The sequence below is a fragment of the Zalophus californianus genome, chromosome 1 (genome assembly GCF_009762305.2).
Source record: "Zalophus californianus isolate mZalCal1 chromosome 1, mZalCal1.pri.v2, whole genome shotgun sequence".
NCBI classification, from domain to species: Eukaryota; Metazoa; Chordata; class Mammalia; order Carnivora; family Otariidae; genus Zalophus; species Zalophus californianus.
In genome coordinates, this window is record NC_045595.1 from 185,420,880 (window position 1) to 185,444,143 (window position 23,264).

The 23,264-nt window shown below is 36.1% G+C and overlaps 1 protein-coding gene across 16 annotated transcripts in view; it reads right to left on the minus strand.

The window, feature by feature from the left end:
- ROBO2 (roundabout guidance receptor 2) overlaps positions 1-23,264 on the minus strand; it is a 1,647,790-nt gene that overhangs the window by 36,895 nt on the left and 1,587,631 nt on the right. For 9 of the 16 annotated variants that reach the window (XM_027585566.2, XM_035727393.1, XM_035727374.1 and 6 more), the window contains 4 exons: positions 20,135-20,177; positions 18,574-18,701; positions 12,885-13,166; positions 7,401-7,557 (listed from right to left, as the gene is read on the minus strand). In XM_027585566.2, the coding sequence (XP_027441367.1) occupies positions 7,401-7,557; positions 12,885-13,166; positions 18,574-18,701; positions 20,135-20,177 (610 nt within the window). Of the gene's footprint in view, positions 1-7,400; positions 7,558-12,360; positions 12,487-12,884; positions 13,167-18,573; positions 18,702-20,134; positions 20,178-23,264 lie in introns of all 16 variants that reach the window. The other 7 variants (XM_027585562.2, XM_035727390.1, XM_035727380.1 and 4 more) reach the window with 3 other exon arrangements.

The following is a 23,264-nucleotide window of genomic DNA, read 5'->3' on the forward strand; positions in this document are numbered from 1 at the left end:
AGGGGAGGTAGTGAGGGGAAGGGTGAGATAGAGAACAGGGATTAAGGAGGGCACTTGTTGTAATGAGGACTGGGTGATGGATGGAATTGTTGAATCACTATATTTATTGTACGCTTGAAACTAATATAACACTATATGTTAACTACATTGGAATTTAAAATAAAATAAAGAATGCTTAGGTTTCTTTTATTTATTTATTTGACTTTAAATGTTATAAAGTCAAACACAAATATGAATAAGAATCCTAAAAAACAAAACCAAAACAAAACAAAAAAAACCTGCCCATTTTCAGTATGGAATGTGAGTGCTATTATACTTCATCAACAGTTATAATTAAATTTCCTCCATAAAATATCACATTTTCCCCCATAAACCAGAACATGTATTTCCTCTGTTTACATGGCTTATTGCAAAGGATTTCCTACATTTGAATAAAGAAAGAACAAATTATATATTCAATCTTTCAAATGGAAGTAGTCCATCATTCTCTAAAAGTTCCCTACCTCATAAGTAGTAAACTATCCTTGCTTCCAATAATCTGAAGGGAAAATGCACATGGAACGAAAATACATAGAGAACATAAGAGAAAGAAGAAATGATATTATATGCATCATATGTTAAGGTTACATAGAAAAAATTGCACTTAGTTGTACTCAACTCATTTTTTATTATTCAAATACCATCAGGCAAAGGAGAGCGCAGCCATATAAATGTTATTTTAAAAATTATACAAACACATCGCATAATGTATTAAATGACTAAAAAAATATTCCAGTAGCTATTCCGCTTAGCTAGAATGGGCGTTTTTATCATCACTTTTTCCGCATGTTTTCTACAAAGATAATATCGAACAGGAGTGAGCAAAATCCACTTATACAGACCATAAGCAAAGCTGAGAGAAGTCCATGGGATTCATCTCAGTGGTTCGTGCAAGAACTGGAAAACAGAGAGAGAGAGCGAATAAAAGAAAGACTGGGAGAAGAATGTGAGAGAACTGATGAAAGAAATTTGGGACGCAGAGCATATTCAATGGTGAGGAGGGCTGCTCCTCATCTCTGAGGTTTCCATATCTGAATCCATTCCAGAACAATAAATACTAGGTTCCATGCAGTTTCTGAAGAAGAACAAGAAAGTAACAGATGACTCTATAAATGTTAAGAAAAGTATAGCTCAGTTTTTAGCATTGCCTTCACATTTACAGATACATATCTTATTTGAGGGATGGAATTTCAATTTTTTCTTGTTTTTTTTTTAAGAATTTATTTCTTTATTTGGGGGAAGAGGGGCAGAGGGAGAGGGAGAGAGCTTTTTTTTTTTTAACATATTGTCAATGTAGTGCAAGGGATATTATCTGTCTTGCCTGGTAAATAATGAGAAAGATGACAACAAATCAATGTTGCATGTGAACTAGCTAAAGGCCAGATACAAATACCAAATTACTAATAAAAATACAATACAGTTCAACACCCACAAAAGCTTGCCAATCTCTAAGTGTAGCAACAAAGCAAAGCATCAGATTTCTATTGAATCCCTACTGAATTCTTCCTAGCATCATAAGATAATAATAAAAATACATTATATATATAGCTAAGGATGAATACATTTTGATACCTTTTTATCAAGCTGAGAGAGGCATATGGATGAGAGAGAACATTTACCATTGTTGCCATAATATTGAATTAACAATTAAATACTTTTCTATGTGGACAATGCTTTGGTAACTTTTGATATTTAGTTCTGTGGGGGCGGAAATGGCCCAAGAAAGGCTTAGAAAGAAATTTGATAATATTAAAAGTTTAGAAACAGTATTAAACATTGTAATAAAAAGTAAGAGAACATCTTTTCAAGATTGAGATTATTCTGGGCTAGGTATATTTCCAAAATTTATCCCTTAGGGAAAGGGATAAATCCCTCCATCCTACTGCCATTGTTTTATCTTACTGCCTTATCATTTTTCATGATATTGGCTATTCTTCTGTAGTATCCCAGATGTTATCTACCTGACCCAGCCTCATGTCCTTCAATTCGTCATCTATATCCAAAGGTCAGAATCCCTATATGACATACAAGGCTTCATAATTGGCCTCAAGATACCTTTTCAGATTATATCCTACTTTATGCCTATTTCAAACCCAACGAACTTCATATAGCAGGTGCTGATTGCTGAAAGATACACACAGGCAACTGGGATGCAATGTGATGAGTACTACAATAGAGGAGTAAGCCTAAGGAATAAAAAAAATTAAGGAAAGGCAAGTCACCTTAACTAGAATAAGATGGAGTTTTGAAGGAAGAGTGGGGAGTACTAAAGGAAAACGAATGGGGCGATTCCTTTTTTCTTATTTTTCATTTTATATATATTTTTCTTTTGGCTATGGAAATTTCTCTCCATCTGCACAGCAAATGGTGACATTAGTAACATTTTGTTGTAGTCCTTGGTTAATAATTTATTCTGGCACCTAGGCTGCTTTCGGTTAGGGACCATTGCTTGTCCTTTGTCCTTTCTGTCTCAAGCTCAGAGCTGGCGACCAGCAGCCAGTTAGAATTCTGGGTGCTATTATTTGTGAATAAATGATTCAAGATTCACCTCAAGACTGCCCCAACTTTACCTGGCATACATGTTTATCCTTTCCAGAATACAAATTATTATTTTGTATACATTGCTCATCTAGGGCTTATCACATAAAAGAGTGTGTGTGTGCATGCGCGCGTCCGTGTTTTCTGGTCTCTATCTACCACTCCTGTGAACTCCCTAGATCAGAGATCAGATCTTCCTGAATAATTGTGTATTTGTTTCTTTCATCCCTGTTGCTTTTTTTCCTGGCACTGGGCTCAGCACTTGCTATGTACTTAAAAAAAAATGTGTGTTGAGTAAGTTCTCTATCATGATATGCTAAAAACAGCAGAAAGAAAAACTATGGATCACCATAAGAACTACAGTTGCAGAATTCTTGGTTGTTAAAATAAAAATTATCAAAACCAAAAGGTGACTTCTGAAGTTTTTGTTGTTTGCATTTCAAGAGAACCTTAAACCTGCACGAGTTTCAAAACAAGGCATATAAACAATTCTATAGAAGAACTCAGCTGTAAAATATTCAACGTTAATATCATGAATAGCACATTATAAAATAACTAGGAAGTGTTCAAAAATCATTTTTTTAAATATGTATTTCTTTTTTATTTGAGAGACAGGGCGCAAGCACGCACATGAGTGGGGTGGGGGGGTGAGGCACGCAGTGGTGTCAGAGCAGAGTTGGAGGGAGACAATCTCCAGCAGAATCTCCTCTGGGTATGGAGCTTGATCTCAAAACTCTGAGATGATGACTTGAGCCAAAATCAAGACTCAGATATTTAAGAGACTGAGCCATGCCAGGCGCCCCTTTTTTTCAATATTATAAGGTTTCTACATTAGAAAACAGAGAAGTATAAAGAATATATCAAGAAATGGACAAAGTCATCACAAATCTAAGTTAATTTATTTTTGTCATATTGACTTTAAATAGGTGTTGTTACAAACAATTGAAATAATAACCTTGGAAAAACGGAGCCCAAAGAATGGGAAAATTGAATTTTGCTGTCAATTTACTGATAGATAAGACTTTACTATTTCCGTTAAAAGTGATAATTTTTGTTTCAGGAAATACTAGCTACTTAAGGCAAATGACTCAAAGGTTATTAAAAACCAAGCTACATGCTACAAAGACTTTGAATATATATAATTAAAATATATATTTCTTTACCTATCTAAAGTACCAAATGAATTTCTAGAAATCTTTTACAAAAGAAAAGATTTTCTAATATCATATATCCTGGCTAAATACGAAAATAATTCAGAAACAACTTTATATTTTATGGCCTGATGTTCAGATGATAATTTATATAAAAAAATAAAAGTCTGCCACAATGTATCTTATTTCATTCATCAAATGATATTTTCAATTCTCCTGCTAGGCAATAAAATCGAGTGAGAAGTTTAGCATTTCTTTGGAATGAATTAATTTTATTTCAATGGGTAATAGCTATTACAGTCTGTTTCTTAATAGACGTAGTGGGGAAAGAAAAAAAAAAGAAAAATTCCAAATTACCTACTTTATGCTTGAACATGTTTGATAGTACTATTTTCTCTTCCCAGTTTACAAGCTCTATTTTCCCATTTTCTGACTATAGCCTTTAAAATTCAGAAGACTGGAATGCCTGAGTGGCTCAGTCAGTTAAGGGTCTGCCTTCAGCTCAGGTCATGATCCCAGGACCCCGGGATCGAGTCCCGCATCGGGCTCTTTGCTCAGCTGGGAGCCTGCTTCTCCCTCTCCCTCTGCCTGCCGCTCCCCCAGCTTATGCCCTCTCTCCCCCTCTCTTTGACAAATAAATAAAATCTTTTTTTTTAGAAACAGACTTTTTTTTAAAGATTTTTATTTATTTATTTGAGAGAGAGAGAGAATGAGAGATAGAGAGCACGAGAGGGAAGAGGGTCAGAGGGAGAAGCAGACTCCCCGCCGAGCAGGGAGCCCGATGTGGAACTCAATCCCGGGACTCCAGGATCATGACCTGAGCCGAAGGCAGTCGCTTAACCAACTGAGCCACCCAGGCGCCCAAATAAATAAAATCTTAAAAAAAAATGAAATGCAGGGCGCCTGGGTGGCTCAGTTGGTTAAGCGACTGCCTTCGGCTCAGGTCATGATCCTGGAGTCCCGGGATCGAGTCCCACATCGGGCTCCCTGCTCGGCGGGGAGTCTGCTTCTCCCTCTGACCCTCTTCCCTCTTGTGCTCTCTATCTCTCATTCTCTCTCTCTAATAAATAAATAAAATCTTTAAAAAAAAAAAATGAAATGCAGATTCCTAAGCCCTGTAATCATCTTTTCTTACAGAATACACATCTCTGGTTTTTCTTCAACAGACTTCATGTGGCATGGGCACATTTACATTATTAATATGTTTTACATAAGATCATGTGCAAAATGTAGCATTTTTAAAAAGTCAGAGAAAAGAGGGTGTGCTTGTAATTTCCTATTTCGAATGAGAACTTTTTAAAAAAGTAAAATAATAATGATATGCATATATGTGGGAATTATAATCCCCCAGAAGTAGGTGAAGACCTCTGGAGAAAAAGAAAGATGTAAAGAAGAAAATATAGAGTTATGTATGTGAATATATGTGTATGTGTGTATGAATATATATGCAGATATGCATATCTACCTATCATCTGTGTGTATAATGTATATATATATATATATATATAGTATATATGTATAAGCATTACATAATTAATAAAAAAGGTAAATGAGGTCTTTATAGAAGGAAGCAAATGTTGTGACATAGAAAGTTCCAGTAAAGAATATTAATCTGGAGGGGCACCTGAGTGGCTCATCAGTTCAGTGTCCTGCTCTTGACTGTGGCTCAGGTCACGATCTCAGGGTTGTGAGATCGAGCCCCATGTCGGGCCCAGCACTGGGCATGAAGCCTGCTTAAAATTCTCCTCTCTCCCTCTCCCTCTGCCCCTCCTCTCTTTCTCTCTCTCTCTCTCTCTCTCCCCCTCTGAAAAAAAAAAAATTAACTTGGAGACATCAAAGATAGCACTTGTTTAAAAAGAAAAGGAGATGGAGCCAAAAAAATTATGTGCATGTGCTCTTTACATAAAATAAGACAGAGATACAACTATTATTCAAATAAACTGAGGTGTCTTAACATCTAAAGATTTCAAAATTTAAAGAAACTTGGAGAAAGAAAAGCTGCCTTTATTATGTATTTTTCAGTTTCATTCAAAAGTGGTGGTGACCCAGAAATTGTGAGGAAGACAGAGCAATTAGAATTATGAAAATACTTTGATAATTTTTTAGACCTATGAATACTGACTCATGGATCACGTTGAGTCAGTTTAGTTTCATGTCTCAATAAAATAATGTTGTAGATTTACATCTATAGTGTGATAATGTGCCCACACACACATAGATGTAAAGTAATAGGGTATCTAGAAAGGTATAAAGAAATATAAAAAGTTCCTCTGAACCTAATAATACCTTATATATTAATTAATTGAATTTAAATAAAAAATAAAAGTTATTATTAATATGTTAAATAAAAAATGTATACAAGTGTATCTAGAGTGATTAACTTTGGGAAGTGGAAGAGGGGACAAAAGTTAGAGGGAAACTTATCTGTGATATGTTTATTTTTATTTCTTTTTTAAGATTTTATTTATTTATTTCACAGAGAGAAACACAGCAAGAGAGAGAACACAAACAGGGGGAGTGGGAGAAGGAAAAACAGGCTCCCCATGGAGCAGGGAGCCCGACGTGGGACTTGATCCCAGATTCCTGGGATCACAACCTGAGCCAAAGGCAGACGCTTAAACGGACTGAGCCACCCAGGCGCCCCTATATTTTTTTTTTAAAAAAGAAAATATATTTAACTTGTGTAATTTACCACTAATTAGAAATACAAAAATAAAATGAACTATGGTCTGAAATAAAACAACAGAACCCTGTTATATAGTTGCAATGGTCAATATTTCGTGACAAAGCAGATGCAATATACGTTTCTTACAAACAACAGCAGCAGGGAACTCTATAGTCTGTTTATCTATATTGCAATCCTGTGTGTGTGCATGTGGCCAGACACAGAATAAAATATCTAGGAAGTAAAAAAAAAAAAAAAAGAATTATTAAAATAGAAAAAAAAAAGACTGAGTATGTTTCTCTTCATTTGCTATTGTTTTTTTTAATTAGAAAATAAAAACTATCAATGTCTTTCTGCTTTAAAGTCAATTAACATGTTAACAGAGGAACACGAACTCGAGATATTTGGGAACGAATAAGGAGACCAGTCACATTTAAACGCCCTTGATGGAAATTTTCTAACTTAGAGAGGTTTTGTTACAGAATGTGCATTGGCCTGAACCTGTTTCATCATTCCGGCCCCTACATTCCCATCACAGCTAATGATGAAAGTCCCCACAATTACACCATGGGATGGAACTCAACACAGGGTGCTCACCTGCGGCCAGACACCAAGTCATTAGAAAACCATGAGAGATGATGAAGAAGGTTGTTTTAATTTCCTTTTCAGCCCCGCTCAGGAGTGGCTCTTTAGTTCACGGAGCTGTGGGTACCCGCTTTCAAACTAACAAGCAATATTATAAATGGAGGCTGCATTATCATGATTGCAAATAATATAAGGCACTTGACAGCTGAGGATTCCAGGTTCTCAATATGTGCTGTGTTGTATTTATCAGCGAAAATACACAGACGGTGCAAACAACAAAAGGGGCACGGGGGGAGGGCAATGAATGGGCTGGGAAGGGGACAGGTAAAACAGTAAGACAACACCAGATAAAGACAAAAAAGCACAAGAGAGAGAGAAGAGGAGAGCCCTGAGCATTTCATTGGTATGGAAAAGAGTTTTACCCATTTTCTTGCTGTTCCACTGAATAGTGTTCCAGCTCTGTACCAGGAAGGGGCTGGACTGGGGGAGGAGGTAGAGGAACATTGGCCCAGGTCGATCCATTGTTTTTCTGTGGTTTAGAAGAGTTTTTATTTTTCTTCTTTTTTCCACCTTTCCCACCTGAAAGTAATAATGCATTTATTCAGATACACCAAACATCAGTAGAAACAGAGTACATCAGATGGGAAGATGTATTTATGTTTTCAAAACACCACAATCAGTATATTACATTTGTTAAAAGCTATAAACAATGAGATGGTATAATCAGAAAAACGTTTTTATAAATCGCTCAAAATTATATATATATTTTTCCCAATGCATTAACTACAATGATGAATAAACCAAAAACAGGGCTTCTGCAGCAAAAGCACACTGATTGATTTATTCACGTCTGCTGCCTCTACATTTTCATTGTTAGATGAAATAATGGGCCATAACAAATTCTTTCAAATGTCAGATTTTAGTGCGTTTATAATGCTCTTTTGCATAATCTCTCTCAGGGGAAAATGCAGTGTCTAAGGATACAGACGAAACTTTTCCATTAGAATTTACTCAATTTAATTAATCCAAGAGAGCACAGTTTTCTCTCAAAAGTGACTGATAAAAATCAACCAACTATAATCTGGATACTTGTAAATCTTTCACAATGATAAGTTTTATAGAATTTTAAACTAATGAATGGCAGATTATTTTTGCCTATAGTGAGAGTAGTTCCCAGATGTTTTAAGCATAACATTTCCTAAAATTCCAAAAAGAACAGGATAATTAATGGAAATGCAGTGATCAGTTTCAGTACTATTGTTAATACCAATGAATTCATGCACAAAACACGAGCAAAAAATAATTTGGCAGATATGAGCCAAATCTGGAATTACTGGTGCTAATGAAATATAAAAATTAAATTCATCACTTGTACAGTGCCATACTTTTCACTCTTCCAAAATTTAGGTAAATCAAGTTTCTTCCTAAATGGACCACAGGTGATTGCAAGAATGAGCGCTTCTCCAACAGCATAACAAAGGATTTTGTTTCCATGGGACCCAAGCAGCTTCCTTCATTCCCATTATGGCCTGTAGTTGTCTTTCCCAAAAATGGTATGGACCACTGGGACTTCATCTTTCTGGCACTGCAGGTTGTGTGCATCGAATACTTGCAGCAGGGCCATCCATAGACATATTACTAGAAGTCTCATCTCCTTTCTTCTGCCAATTACTAATCTGCATCAGCCAACTCAGAAAATTATGTCATTTAGTAGTAACTTATTCGAGTGCCAGAAAGTGATGAAACTGCTCAATTGGACATAGACACTGTTGCCAAGTATGGAATTATGTCTGTCGTCTAGGTCATGTGCACATAAACACACATATTTAAAATAGACAGACAAAATGCTTCCACCCTTCCTTTCATTTCCCATCTGGCAGTAGGAGAGGTATTAAGAGAAAGAAGAGCAGGTATCTGCTCTTCTGCTTCAAGGATAAGAGCTTAAACTGGGTTTGAAGACTAGTTTCTCACTTACTTGGTAAGTTACTTGGTAGATATCCCTTCAATTTTCACACAGGTAAAACAGATATAAAGCTCCTATATCTTTGCAGTATTTTGAGGATTAAATGAGATGAAGCATGGAGAGGGCCCAGCTTGTACAGAAATCTCAATAAATGCCAGTCATTACTACTCTTTTCCATTTTCTCTATCTTAGAGCAAACATGGTTCTACCCATTTCTACAGCTTTGTCAAGCCAGACTTCTCCAACCCCAATGAGTATCCCAGAAATAGTCTGATTCTCGGAATAAAAATAATAAACCTGCTTGAAGAGAAGTCTATAACTTTTACGTTTAAGATAGATGAGCCTTAATCCTTTGTTTCCTGATCATTCATCAAAATCACAAACCAGGATCATATCTTTTGTGCAGTTTCAGAACTGTATTTCAATAATTAAAAGAGGAATGGGCTGGGCTGTATGTCCTTACTGGCTTTTCCTCTAGTTGTGCATCCTTTATTCCTTGTATAATTATAAGTGTACAATGTTTTCTTCACTCTTCACTTTAAAAATGTTATATGATCACCACCAGAACTGAATGATACAAATAGGGAAGTTCTTACATCTCCCTAAATTAAATTCTGTAATATTAAACTCAGTTGGACTAAACTAAAAGGGAATAATCACTTCAATCTCACCTCCCAAAGAATGCTTTCTATCTCCAATTTAAGTAATATTGTATTCAAATGTAGATGAAGTAGTTAACAGATGAGAAAACAGGTTCTTTCTAAATGTTATGTGGTCCATATTCACACAGTAAGAGGAAAAAAAAAATAATGCAGCAGCTTTACTAGAAATGACTATTTCTGGAGCTCTGAACCCAACTGTTGAAGTTCTTGTCGAAGGTCAAAAAAGGCATTATCAACTCTTCAAATATCAGATTTAAAAATGAATTGGGGAAACAAAGCTGATTCATAGGTGGAATTTGTAACTTTTCCCTCCAATGCCCACTTTCCCCTCTTTGGGAAATTTCTGCTCTGTCATTGTGGGGTGTCCTGGTAGGACTATGAATCGATATGCTTTGTCCTCTCTTAGCACTGACCTAAGAGGTGGGTTCTGAGCATGGTGGTGGGCATACAACAGAAGTTAACAAAATAAAATGTTTATCTAAGATCTCTACCTTGAGCTAAGTGAGCCACAGTCTGTTGTTGTTACTTGCAACCAAAGATCCCCAAGCATTTTAAGGGGAGAACTGCCTGCATTATGCTTTAAGGGAACATATTTTGAAGACTGGCAAACATATCTGACCCATTTCTCTTCAACTCAAAATGTAAATATTTAAATTGACACTTATTTATGCTGAACAACTTCTATGTATAGAAAATTATAAAAATATCATTTTCAAGTTAGTTAAACACATACTGCATTTCAAAAAAATACTGGTATGTAAAAATATTTCATTATCACTACTGATGTCTGGTACATATATGTGTATATATATATTTATGATTGCATATAGTTTTTGAGAGATCTGAGTTTTTTTTTTTTTAGTGGTTGCATTTTCAACACACTGCTCAGAACTTATGCATGGAATAAATTATAAAAGCCTTTCAAAGAGGATGAGAAATTCCCTGAAATAATTCAGAAATGTCCAACTTTATTATTGTGATTATTTTAAATTGACTTCATTATTGTGCACAAATTAAGAAAATTTTATAATATATGATTAGATATCCATTGGGCAGTTCAATCTTAAGTTTAAGTCTTAGAAAAAAAATCTATGATTATAAAAATGAAGCAAATTTCTGATATTAAACTCAATTGGACTAAACTAAAAGGGAATAATCACTTCACTCTCACCTCCTAAAGAATGCTTTCTATTACCAATTTAAGTAATTTTGTATTCAAATGTAGATGAAGTAGTTAATATAATTCATAGATATATATAAATGTCAGTCAGGAGATTAATGGATTAAAAAAAGCAGTAAGCACTATTGTGAATCATGTTCTGCTTACAATTACTCAAAAGGTAACTTTTTAAAAAGTGCCAATCAACATATACAGAATACTTAATGAAGGATTCACAAAAGGTCTTATGTAATTCATGGCTTAAAATATATAGATTTTTAAAATATGTATATTGCTTGGGACTTTACATATCTTGAATGGAACAGGCCTAGGATACATTACTTTTTAATCATTCAGTACAACTGTGGGACTCATTATAAATAAATGACAGTATAAATAACATATAAGGTTATTCAAAATATCCCCCTATATTATTAAGCCAGTTTAAATTCATAACAGATGTTTAAAATTTTCTGGATTCTATAACGTATCTAATTCTACCAATAGGTAAGAAGCGCAAATGGCTCATTTTGGAGGGAAGAGAGAGCATTAACATTTCAGACTGAAAGGGTTCTATCTCCTGAGGAAAAGCCATTTAATAAATGTTACCCTAATGATGTAGAAGAGTTAACTCTTTATAGCCTAGAAGCCTGTGACATATCACAATACACTATAATACTTTACTAAGAACTTGTAGGTCATAAAAACAAATGGCATATCATTAATATGAAAAAATAAGCAAATAAGGTCATGGAATCAATTAGAAATGTGCAGATCAAGTCATCAGTCACACGATGTACATGTTATGGTTGGAAGGTAGAGTGTGTCTACTACGACCTCCTTATTTTAGAGGTAAGGATCCTTGAGCCTGAAGGCAATCAGTGCTATTCATTATAATAGGCATATATTTCTGTCCAGTAAAAATCTGTCCTGATTATGTGCTATACAAAACCTACATTACAGATGGTAGGTTTGGCTGATATATCTCAAATATATATTAACATCTACAGCATAAAAGAATTATCCATATATAGATTATAATTTTTTTGGAAATTAAGTGTGAAGAATAATGTCTGATATTAGCATTCTTGGTTAGCATGGTAGCAGCACCTTACACTAAATATCATTCAATAGATAATAATATTTTGGAAAGATTGTCCAAAAATAGAAAGTCACATCCCTGGAATCCAATTATTGTGAAAAATGTCCCAAATAATTTGCATTTTAACTGAATTCATCATTTGCTGTCCATGTCATGGAGTTGACTTTCCTGTATGATCTTTTCCTTATAAAGTCCTCTTGGCTCTTAGGTAGGGCTCAAGGTGGATAAAACTCATCTACTCTTTCCTAAATAATATTTAGGAAAATGACACTATTTCTCAGTAAATATGGTGCTGTACACTTAGTACATAAAGATTGACAGGGATTTTTATTCCCCCCTTCCCAAAGCACGATTTCATTAGAATAAACTGCTATTGTCATCTGAAAGATAAATGCCTGACAGTGAGTTGTGATTCAGTATTTCTTCACGGTTGTTAGGAACACAGGTCATATGCTGGTGACAAACAAATATTTCTCCTTACTGTGATGAGACCAACCTGAGAGACTGCCACTCCTCTCTGAGCTGTTGTGAGAGCTGGTGGTGCTGAAATCCTGTGACTGGTTGTGTGGCATTCTATTAGACAATCCCTCAGCCAATCGGTAGTCAGGGATGTAAAGTAAGGCTAAGGGTTAAAGGGCAGAGGTCATAGTGGCATCATGTGATTAGTTCACAGCACAAGCCCATGCAGAACATGCAGTTAGCAACTCAGAAGCAGATGTCGTGGGACAGTGGAGGAAAGTTCCGTCTCTCCTGCCTAATGGAAGTTGAGATGGATTACTGACCACTCTATTGAAAAAGAGCTAAAAGAATGGAACCGACTGGTGTTGGTGTGTGGTGGCAGTGACGGTGGCGGTGGCGGTGGGAGGGATTGCGCAAGGTACTGAATACATGCCGAGAATATTTTTTCGCTTAGGTAGCGAACCTGGTAATGAGTCACTAAACTGAACAACAAATACTAATTTCTATCCCATGCACAAATGATATGAAAAGGACTCCTCGGGGTGTAAGACCCTGACTCACCATTGTTACCTTTGTTCTGATCAGGTAGAGAATATCCAAATCCCATCAGGTCTGTTTTTTGCTGAATGGAGCTTTTCCATTGTGGATCAGGCAGATCGACAGCCAATTCGTGAATGCTATTGGAATGCAAGATCTGTGTGGTGGCATATGGGGTGGCCTGTGTTATTTGGCTGGAACTGTTGTAAGTGGTTTTGGTCGTGAAGTCAATGCTGCTATAAATAGCTCCATCTGAGAGCATTGTTGCTGTTTTATCCCCTTGGCCTGGAACTGGCGGCAGCACATCTGTGGTGAACATAGGGAAATGAAACAATTTAATGATGCACAGGAAGCCCCAAACTATCAGGACTGAAGGTGAAAAATAAATGTGTCATGCCGCACGTTTGCATTTCAGCTGAGCTGGGCTTTATGAATCAATGAAGGGGAGATGATGTACAACCATGGTCAAGCTATCAGCCTCGGTGACAGGCAGGCCCACCGCTCGTCCTTCACATCTCACTGCTTTAACGTGTCCCTTCCCCCATTTTCTTCAACCATGAATGAGATGTTTGGGATATTTCACTCCTGAAAAATGCTTTCAGTTGTGCATCCTGCTTTCAGGACCAATGAAACTGTTAGCTCCTTACAGACGAAATGATGAAAGTCAATCTACAAATGATGGCTTGAAAACATCTTTTTCCACTTTACCCCAAAAGATAGAGGATAGAGCTGCTGAATAGATGCAAAATTTTCCAAAATTAGACTATACAAGCCAACTAGGAGATACATTTTTCTGAAGTTCCAGCTTGCTGTTTCTCTGATTTGATTTCACAGTTCCGGCATGGAGTGGAGCGGATGGTAGGAATTTTTTTTTTCTTGGGTAACAAAAGATAATTTTCATGAATAAGTCATTTTCACAATACAGCAGGATTTAACTATAGAAAAAGCAATCTGAGTGATCAGTGGGTTTAATTTATGCTACTAACTCTTAGAAGTGGAGAATTATAGTTTCAAGTAATAATACGGCAAGAGTAAAATTAAACCTTAGTAACAACACTGAATATCAATCAGTCCATTTATCTTTTGGTGTACTGAATTATCTTTACATGATGCTTTACAATTCAGAACTGCCACCTCCCTCCCGAGCTCTTATTTTTTTCCTTTTTTAGAAGAAAGATATTAGAATTAAAAAAAAAATACTGGTGTGCCTGGGTGGCTCGGTTGGTTAAGCACCCAACTCGTGATTTCAGCTCAGGTTATGATCTTGGGGTTGTGAGATTAAGACCCATGTCTGACTCCACACTCAACGGGGAGTCTGCTTGAGATTCTCTTTCCCTCTCCCTCTGCTTCCCTCCCTACCCCTGCTCACACTTGCTCTCTCTCTCTCTCTCTCTCTCTCTAAAATAAACAAATAAAATCTTTTAAAACCAGAACAACACTAAATGACATATTTTTAATCATGTAGAGTTAAAAGTGAATCTAATTATAGTATATATTCCTTAACGATCTATGTTCTGAAAGCCACACTTCATAGGACTTGAGATCATCAATGGTTTCTTCATTATAGGAAATTTTCAACTAGTTAAAGCACTGTAATATTAAGTAACAAACCAATTACTTTGCCCCCAAAACCAATTTATCATGACAAGAAAAAAGCAGAAAGTGAAAGTGAAACTTAGTCAAAATATTCTCAGACTTTTATGTTTGATGATACCCAATAGTACTTGAGATGAAGATTCGTATAAAAATATTAATTTTGCTTTTTATAAAAGCTAAAAAAATGTCTTCTTTAGCAACAGCAATAAGACATTTATAATCTATTTTGCACACTGCATAATTTAGATCTTTCTGAAGTCTGGAATTCCAACTCGCTTTGTAAGTAAGTGGATACATACTTTATTGAAGTAAATATTTTAAATGCATATCAGTGAAATTGTTAAAGATATTCAAATATATTTCACAAGCTTGTACAAGCAAGTACAATTATTTTTTCATTTCAGAATCCCATAACTACTTTTTTGGCCTTTTTAAAAAGCTTTTACCTATAAACTAATTAGGACATTTGATAATGAAAAAGTATACTTCATCCTTAAATGTCAATATCGTTTTCATTCTCAGAAACATTTAATATTTAGGAATATATCAAAATTATGAAAATAGATCCTTCACTCTGGGGAAATTTTCAGAGTTTTGTTCCTGCCACATCCACCATCTTTCACTGATACTATCAACCAGATAGACATGTTTCTCCAGCATGGGTCCCAACTTCCCAACACCTTGAACTTGAGACCTTCTAAAACTTTTGATTTAGATTGGGAGCCACTTTATCTGCAAGCTTTTGAAATGGTTATGTGTTCAAATGTTTAGAACTGGAAAAAAGTAGTCCGAGGATCTAATCCTACAGAATGTTATCTGGCCACAGCTAAAGCTACAGTGCTAGAAATAGAATCTCTCTCTCTCTCTCTCCCTGCTGGATGAAATTAGCCAGCCTTCAAGTCTAAGTGCTTCTGTATTGACTTGGGGGCTGCATATTTCCTTCAACTATTATTGGCTCACTCTTACATTTTATGAAAATAAATTGAATTATATCCGAATGTTGAAATATTGGAAGATTATACATGAATATCTGGATGTGGGGGATCATCCTATAATATCAGATGGTTTGGAAGTCTGGCCCAGCCTTCCGCCGACAGAGTGGACCTGAATAGGTGCTGCTATCTTTAGGTAGGACCTTCCAGTTTCCACTTCTCACTGTCCACACCTACCTTTCCTTAGTGCTTTGGGCTGACCGGAACTTGTTAATATTTGAGTTTGAAACCTCTGAAGTACAGAAACCCTTCCCTCCAGGTGGACCTACTCATGATTCATTTTGCAGGTTTCAGCACCTTAGTGATCCATGCACTTATTTCTTTTGCCTGATATACTTGAATGAATGATTGTCTCCTGTATCATATCGTAAGATACTTAAGAACAGGAACATACATCTGGATTTCCATAATTCCTCACCTAGTGTTTTGCAGGGGGTAAGCACTCGCTGAATGGTTAAATGGATCTTTTATAGTTTGTATTGACAAAAGGCAGACTTATGCAATAATTAGTAACTTTATTACTCAAAATACTATTTTCATTACATTTAAACATGTGTTAGTATTCCATTCTTGAAAGGGCAATGTCAGTATCCACAATAATTCTTTAAAGTGACCATAGTTATGCAGTCATACACGTGAATCCCACCTAGAGGAATGCAGAACAGTGTAGATAAAGGCACCAAGGCTTTAAAATGTGTTAGACATGCCTTCTACACCTAGATCTCAAGTTATTCATCTCGATAAACCTTAGTTTCTTGGCCTTTAAAATGTAAATATGATTGTTATCTATGTGTCACATTTATTATGCCAATGAAATGAAACAAAATGTACAAAAAAGCCTACCTATTTCTGGTGCATAGTGAATGCTTATAATGCCTATCACATAAGAAATACAGTAAATCTTGCAAAAACTTTGTCTTGGCCTTGATGTTCGCCTGTGAAATATTTTATATCATAAAAATGCGGAGGATATAGAAGAAAAACCTTGAAAATCTACAAACGTAACCTTTGGCTAAATTAGAGACATTTTAGATGTTAGTGTAGCCTGCTGGAAACTGAAAAAAACAAAAACAAAACAAAACACTTTCTCCATCTTTAGGCATTCATTTCTTAACGTAAAGAGAATGGTGCACTAATCAAATACAAATACAACAAGTAAAAGAGGGATCTAATCCTTGATTAATAAAAGCCTTCAGAACAGAATTTCTTTTGACGAAATCATTCTGGATAGGGTAGAGAGGAGTGTTCTGCTCTCCTGGTGAGGAAATGCTCAGGTATAGAACCTACCCACAAAAAAGAAATAGCCTGTAATTGAAGGGCTCAGAGTTTGGCCACTAGGGAACGCAGCCACTTTCAGAGGTTCTGGACAAATAAGAATCCTAAACGGGGTGATTACAGAGGGCAAGCAAAAAGCTGAGGAGTCATGCAATGTACTTTTGTTTTCTCATTTACTATATTGATGCCTGTCGGCCACTACTTGTATGCCAAGCTTTGTGCTAAACCTGAATATGTAATCATCCATTTAATCCTCATTACATACCTATGACAGGGGAATGGTTATTTTCTGTATTTTATTTGGAGGTTGGGAGAGAGCTCCCTTCCTTCAACTTGGTATTGACAGAACGCAGACTTAAGCAATAATTAGTAGCTTTATTATTTGAAATACTATTTTAATTATATTCAAACATTCATTGGTATTCTATCCATAAAGAGAAAATGCCAGTATCCATGATTATTCTTCTAAGTCGGTATATTTATACACTCATGCCTGTGAAATCCACCACTGAGGCTTATAATAGGTTAGCTTAGCCCTGGGTCTCCTCCATTATTAATTCCACCCAGAGCTGTAGAAACCCTCTAGCAGATTCATCCACACTTTCATGGATTATAACACTACTCTCCTAATTAATCATCCCATTTTCTACTCGAACTCCATTCACCACCCGGCAGTAGTCTGGATGACTTAACTCTGTACTTAGAGCCCAGTGTCGTCCTCTTACAAATCCACTGAGGCCTTCTGACCACCCTTTGGGCAAAGTTTAAAGTCTGCGTGGCTTAGAAGGCCCTCTATTATCTGTCCCTCTGTATTTTTTTTTCCACCACTTCCGCTGCCTTGTACTTTATACTCATTAGGAAATTCATTCATTTCTCAAATAGGTCAATGTCTCTCTTCTTTCTAGACCTTAAAATACGGACATTTCTTCACACACTTTTCCCACAATTCTGACTAATCTCTAGCTCTCCTTCAAATGTCAACTTAAATAACACTCCATTCATAGAACTTTCTTATTCCCAATAGGCAGCTTTTTCATGTCGGGTACCGGCAAAGCAGCTCCAGTCCATTTACTGCTTGCACAAGTTTCTGCCAATGGAAAACTCACATATTTCTGCCAAATTTAAACACTGGGACCACAGACTTCTCCAGCCCCATCTTTCTCTAAACCCATCATTTTCCTATCGAATGGATGAAAAGGTGGCAGTGGGGAGGCTGTAATTATTTATAGTAGGTCAAATTCTGTTTCTACAGAGAGAACCCTAGCACCAAATTTTGGAGACCTTATCATATCAGCAACTTAGCATCTTTTTGTTTTTCATTTGGGGTACCAGTTATCAATGGAAGAACTACATTTAAGTTCTCCTTCAACATGTCGTATTTATTTAAAGGTCTACTCTCTATAACATACATCCTATGAGGATAAGGACCATCTCTCTTTATACTGGTATTTTATTTTTACTGTCTGCCATAATGCCAGGTACATAGGACATACTTAATAAATATGTGTTGAATGACATGTAGAGAACAGAAATGACTAGTCCAAAATCATAAGTCCTACTTAACAGCATAGTTTCTGATTTTACTAATCTTGCCCTAATAGTCCTAAACCTAAAATGTATCATGAATATTTGTCATCTTGGCTAGTAATGACTTCCTTAAAACTTAGTCTTACTCAAGGTAATATAGACACAGTGGTCTTACATAAAATATTTAGTGAACATACAGCACTGTTAGGACATGCGCTTTGGTAATTTTAATTGTGGAAGAAAATACTCCATAGTATGTATTTTTTAAAACATTGAAGAAAGCTAAGAAAACAGATAATAAAGTTTTGAATAGCACAACTTACCTCCACGTCCAAAATTCGCAATCTCATTTGGGCCACTGTTGCTGTTGTTTACTGGTAAGCTCGTGGCTGGCCATGAATCCGCAAGCCATGGATAACTGGGGTCCCCAGCATTTAGAAGACCAGGACGGCTGCAACGGAAGTTCAAAGGAAATCAACCCATGGAGCTCAGTGTGAGATTTGGACACCTGTCTCCTGCACTAAAATAGCTGAAAGAACTTAAGAAGATTTTAATTCACTTCAAATTAAAATGCGTAGGTTCTCAAGAATTAAGGAACGTCCACAGTTCATTAAGACTATATACAGTCTCTCATTGGAAGCAGAAGCATCCTGCCTGGGATGCTGCTGACATCCAAATGAATTCAGTTGTCTGCCCTGAAACTGGTGGGAATTGGTAACATAGCAGGATCCTGAAACAAGGTTTGGTGATAAATTGACACCTCAAGGGAACAATTGCTCAGAGTGACTGCTCAGTATCAGCCCTTTCCAGGACTTTGGGCTATTGCTTCCTCGGTTCCTACAGCCCCCGTATTTATCTGTCCCCTGTAGGCTGTAACCCCTGTTATGAGCCCTTATGCTTGATTTAGAGGCAAAGAACTTGAGGGAAATTAATGAACAATATTTATATTGTTCCATCAATAGCACAATTCCAAATTCTCTAAATTGCAAGATATTAGGGGTATAATAAAGATTTTTAAGGTAATTAAAATTCACTGTGATCTGATCCAGCATGTGCGTATATAATCTATGAGAAAAACTTGCCTCACATAATATTGAATAAAGACTTTCCATTTTTGATATAAAGATGGGAATCCAATTCCTTTCCAGATTATTAGCATATTTACAAAGAAATAGCAACATCTATAATCATTGCACTTTATTTTTGCTAGACCGTTTCTATGAAATCCCTAAGAGAAACATGTGTTTCTATAGAAACTGCAATAAGAAGATCCAACTGCTTACTTGCTCCATGCACTAGCTCTCATTAGACCTAATCTCTTTTTGCTAAAATATTGATTAAATGGGAGATTGGAAGTTATTACCAGAGCCTAATTACAATCTCCATATTGGCAAAGGGGAAATAGATGAGGATATATGGGTTTGTTATCAGCTTTTATCAATTTCAATTGAGTAACCAAAGTTGTGGAATCCAGTCCTATCAATCTACAGCCTATTCATCATCCATGAATCATTTACTTTGTGATCGATTATGTGTAATTGTTCACTCACAGCAATTTAGTGAGAGCCAATAAGGAGCCTTAAACAACAGCAACTTCATTTGCTAATGTCTAATTAATGCAATAAACATTCTGCTAACAAATGAACACATTCCTTGTGATATTTACTACTAATTTCTTCAGGGGCATCTGGGAGATATGAAACATCTGGACTTGATTCCTCTAAAGTGTACAACAGATAGATCATTAAACCTTGTGGTAAGCTATTTAATTCCTCCTAGAATTCTCAGACTTATAAGTGATCATTTATTACAATAATAGCCTCTTACTATAGTTTCCCCAGTCCTGCTTAAAAATAATAATAAAAAAGAATCTCCTTAGCATACCTCCCATTGCTCATTAGTCCTCCATCTCCTCTTTGAAATGTAACTGTTAAAAAAAAGAAAGACACACACACACACAAGTAGTCAATATTAATTACGATAAATACCAACTACATATTGGTCCTTAGTTTAGAGCTGAGGCCTCTGGGAATTTTAACAAAATATAATTAACATAATTGTACAGAGAATAAGAAGCAGTGGTTTGGCCCAGGGCAAAGCCATCATTTGCTCCAACTTTAATAAGACATTTAAAAATACCTTAAGCCAAATGTATGGTTAAGTCAAAAGGGCAATTTGTGTTTGGATATGGAAAACTGTTACAATTGGTATATACAGTGTCATTGGAAGATCAACATGCATTAATGGGGGATTATCAAATCATGACTTTTAATCTTAATATGTGGGTGTCCTAATCAGAAGGCACAACATAAAATGCACATAACAGAAATTGAAACAGAAGAGTTCAAACAGGTAATAACATCCTGCCAGTGAAAAAGAGAAACAGGTACTGATTGATGACATATTCCTCATCATCACAGATTCTTTTAGGGACACCGTTAATCACTATGAGTTGAACAACTACAATTACAATAGACATAAACTATAATTAATAGAGAATAACGTGTTGAGTGCTTTGTTTTATCATCCAACCTTCACAAAAAATGAAATTTTCAAATACCTGATACTAAACACAGTCAAATTGTATGTAATCATTGCAGAAACTTAAGGCCTTTATAAAACTCTGAACCTTATTAGTCACACCAACAAGCATTCCACAGAGCTCTACCTGGAGAAGCCCTCTCTTTGGACTAAATTCCATTCCGCAAAGCTATCGACATAAAAACAGTGGGTTTCAAGGATTGGCCAAAGAACATAAATACAGTGTGGATCCATCATTTCTTATCCAAAATCTTGGTAGCCAAATATATTTGGAATTCAACATGTTTCAGATCTCAGAAAGGTAACACAATGCATACTACAGAGAGGATCTAAGTCAGCAGCTCTATTCAAAGTTATTTAATGTGTTTGCAATAAAATATAAATATTCATGATTGGTAGGATGAAGTCTATAAATAGTTTCACATTAGCACGGATCAAATTTTGCCACTCGAGGTAACTAGAAGATCATGAAAAAATTGTTGGTGTTTAGAAGTTTATGGACTGCAAAACTGCAATTCTGACTAAAATGAATATAGATCAGAGAAACCGATTCCTGGGGATGAAGGAAAAAACTGCTGGTTACCAGAGGGGAGAAGGGTGGGGGGGAAGGGTCAAATAGGTGATGGGGATTAAAGAGCGCACTCGGTGTGATGAGCCCTGGGCGTTGTGTGGAAGTGTTGAACCACTATATTGTACACCTGAAACTAATATTATACTGTATGTTAACTAACTGGAATTTACATAAAAACTTGATACATAAAAAAAACTAAACAGAAACTTAAGAAAAAAAAAAACATTGCACAGATATGAATCCAACATGCCTTATCTTTGGAAAATACTGATTATATTTACAATGATTTCCTAATGAGTAAAAAATAGAGAAAAAAATAAAAGAACATTTTATGAATTGATTCATATTTTAAATAGGGATATATTCTTATTTAAAGTATACATATAATACTTTTTAATTTGAATAATCTCTCCGTAATTCATCTATTCCTCAAATTTTTGCTATGAAATATGATTGCTCTTTAAATTTTGTAAATTTCCAAATGCAGTTCCCCAGTCCCTTCCCGAAGGTCATTTAATGGTACATTTCTCACGACATCATAATTGGGTGATATGATCATGATTCCCAGGGTCTATCAGGAGGTAGTGCTTTGAGGAACATCTGGCTGGCACCTGAAGTATACTGCCTTCTCAATTTTTCAGGTACCATCTCAAATTCATTATGAAACAATCCTGACATATCCTTCGTATCTGCCCAGGACTGGCTACGAACAGTTCCTAGAGAAGACGAAAGAATACTGATCATTACTCTGCTTCCTGACAAGCTTGCCTAAGTGACGGGAATCAAGAATCAGCAGTGGTCCATTCCACATCGGGTCCCATTAATAACTGCTTTTAACAACAACAAAAGAAGATTTAATCTGAAACAATTAATGAAAAAAGTTGAGCACAGGAGCTATTAAATAAAGTCTTGATTAGGGAAAAAATATGCACACAAAATGTGAAAACAGTACAGTTAATTAGTTTTCCATCTGATGTGACTTTCTAGTTATGTGGTTTTTTAATGGACTATCAAGTGATTGTTTTACTCTACTAAAAGAGAGTTAAGATAATGTTGTGAATATCATTGTGAATATGCAAATAAGCAGGCACTGATGAGCTATACCTCCAAATGTGCTATTCAGAAGATATGTGGAAAGAAGCTAAGTATTTCTCCTAATTTAGACGCTCTTTTGTCCCCACCCGAACTTTCCGTTATTTCTAGAGCAGTAAGTGATATCAGAGGAGAACAACTGAAGCAGAGGCACGAAAATTAAGTTGCACTTAACTTTTACATACTAACCAATAGCACATTCTTCATAAAATGTAAATTTTAGGGGCACCTGGGTGGTTCAGTTGGTTAAGCATCTGACTCTTGGTTTTGGCTCAGGTCATGATCTCAGGGTCATGAAATCAAGCCCTGCATCAGGCTACACGCTCAGTGCGGAGTCCGCTTCAGATTCTCTCTCCCTCTCCTTCTGTCCCTCCTGCTTGTTCTGTCTCCTCTCTCTCTCTCTCTCTCTGGGGATTCATAGTGCCCAGATAGATAAGTTTTAAGTGAAATATGACTCCTGAGATGAGACCAATTAAAAAGCAAAGGAGGAGTGCCTGGAATGCTGGGTCTCCTTTGAAGTTTCTGAGCTGAAAACAACCAGATCCTTATTGCAGCTCAACGCTCTCACCTAGGGAATAAATGTTTAACTTAGATGAAAAACACTCTCACCTTATGGTCACATATTCATCATACCCTTAGCCTGCACGCACATCACGAACACTGCTTGCTTCAATCATGCATTGCCCCATATGTCTATGTCTTGATTATTAAAGCCTAACATTCCTTTCTATTTTTCCGCTCTTACTTGATGTATTGATAAGACCTGCAATTAAAGGGGAGACTGAGGCTGGCTCAGGACCTTTCATCACT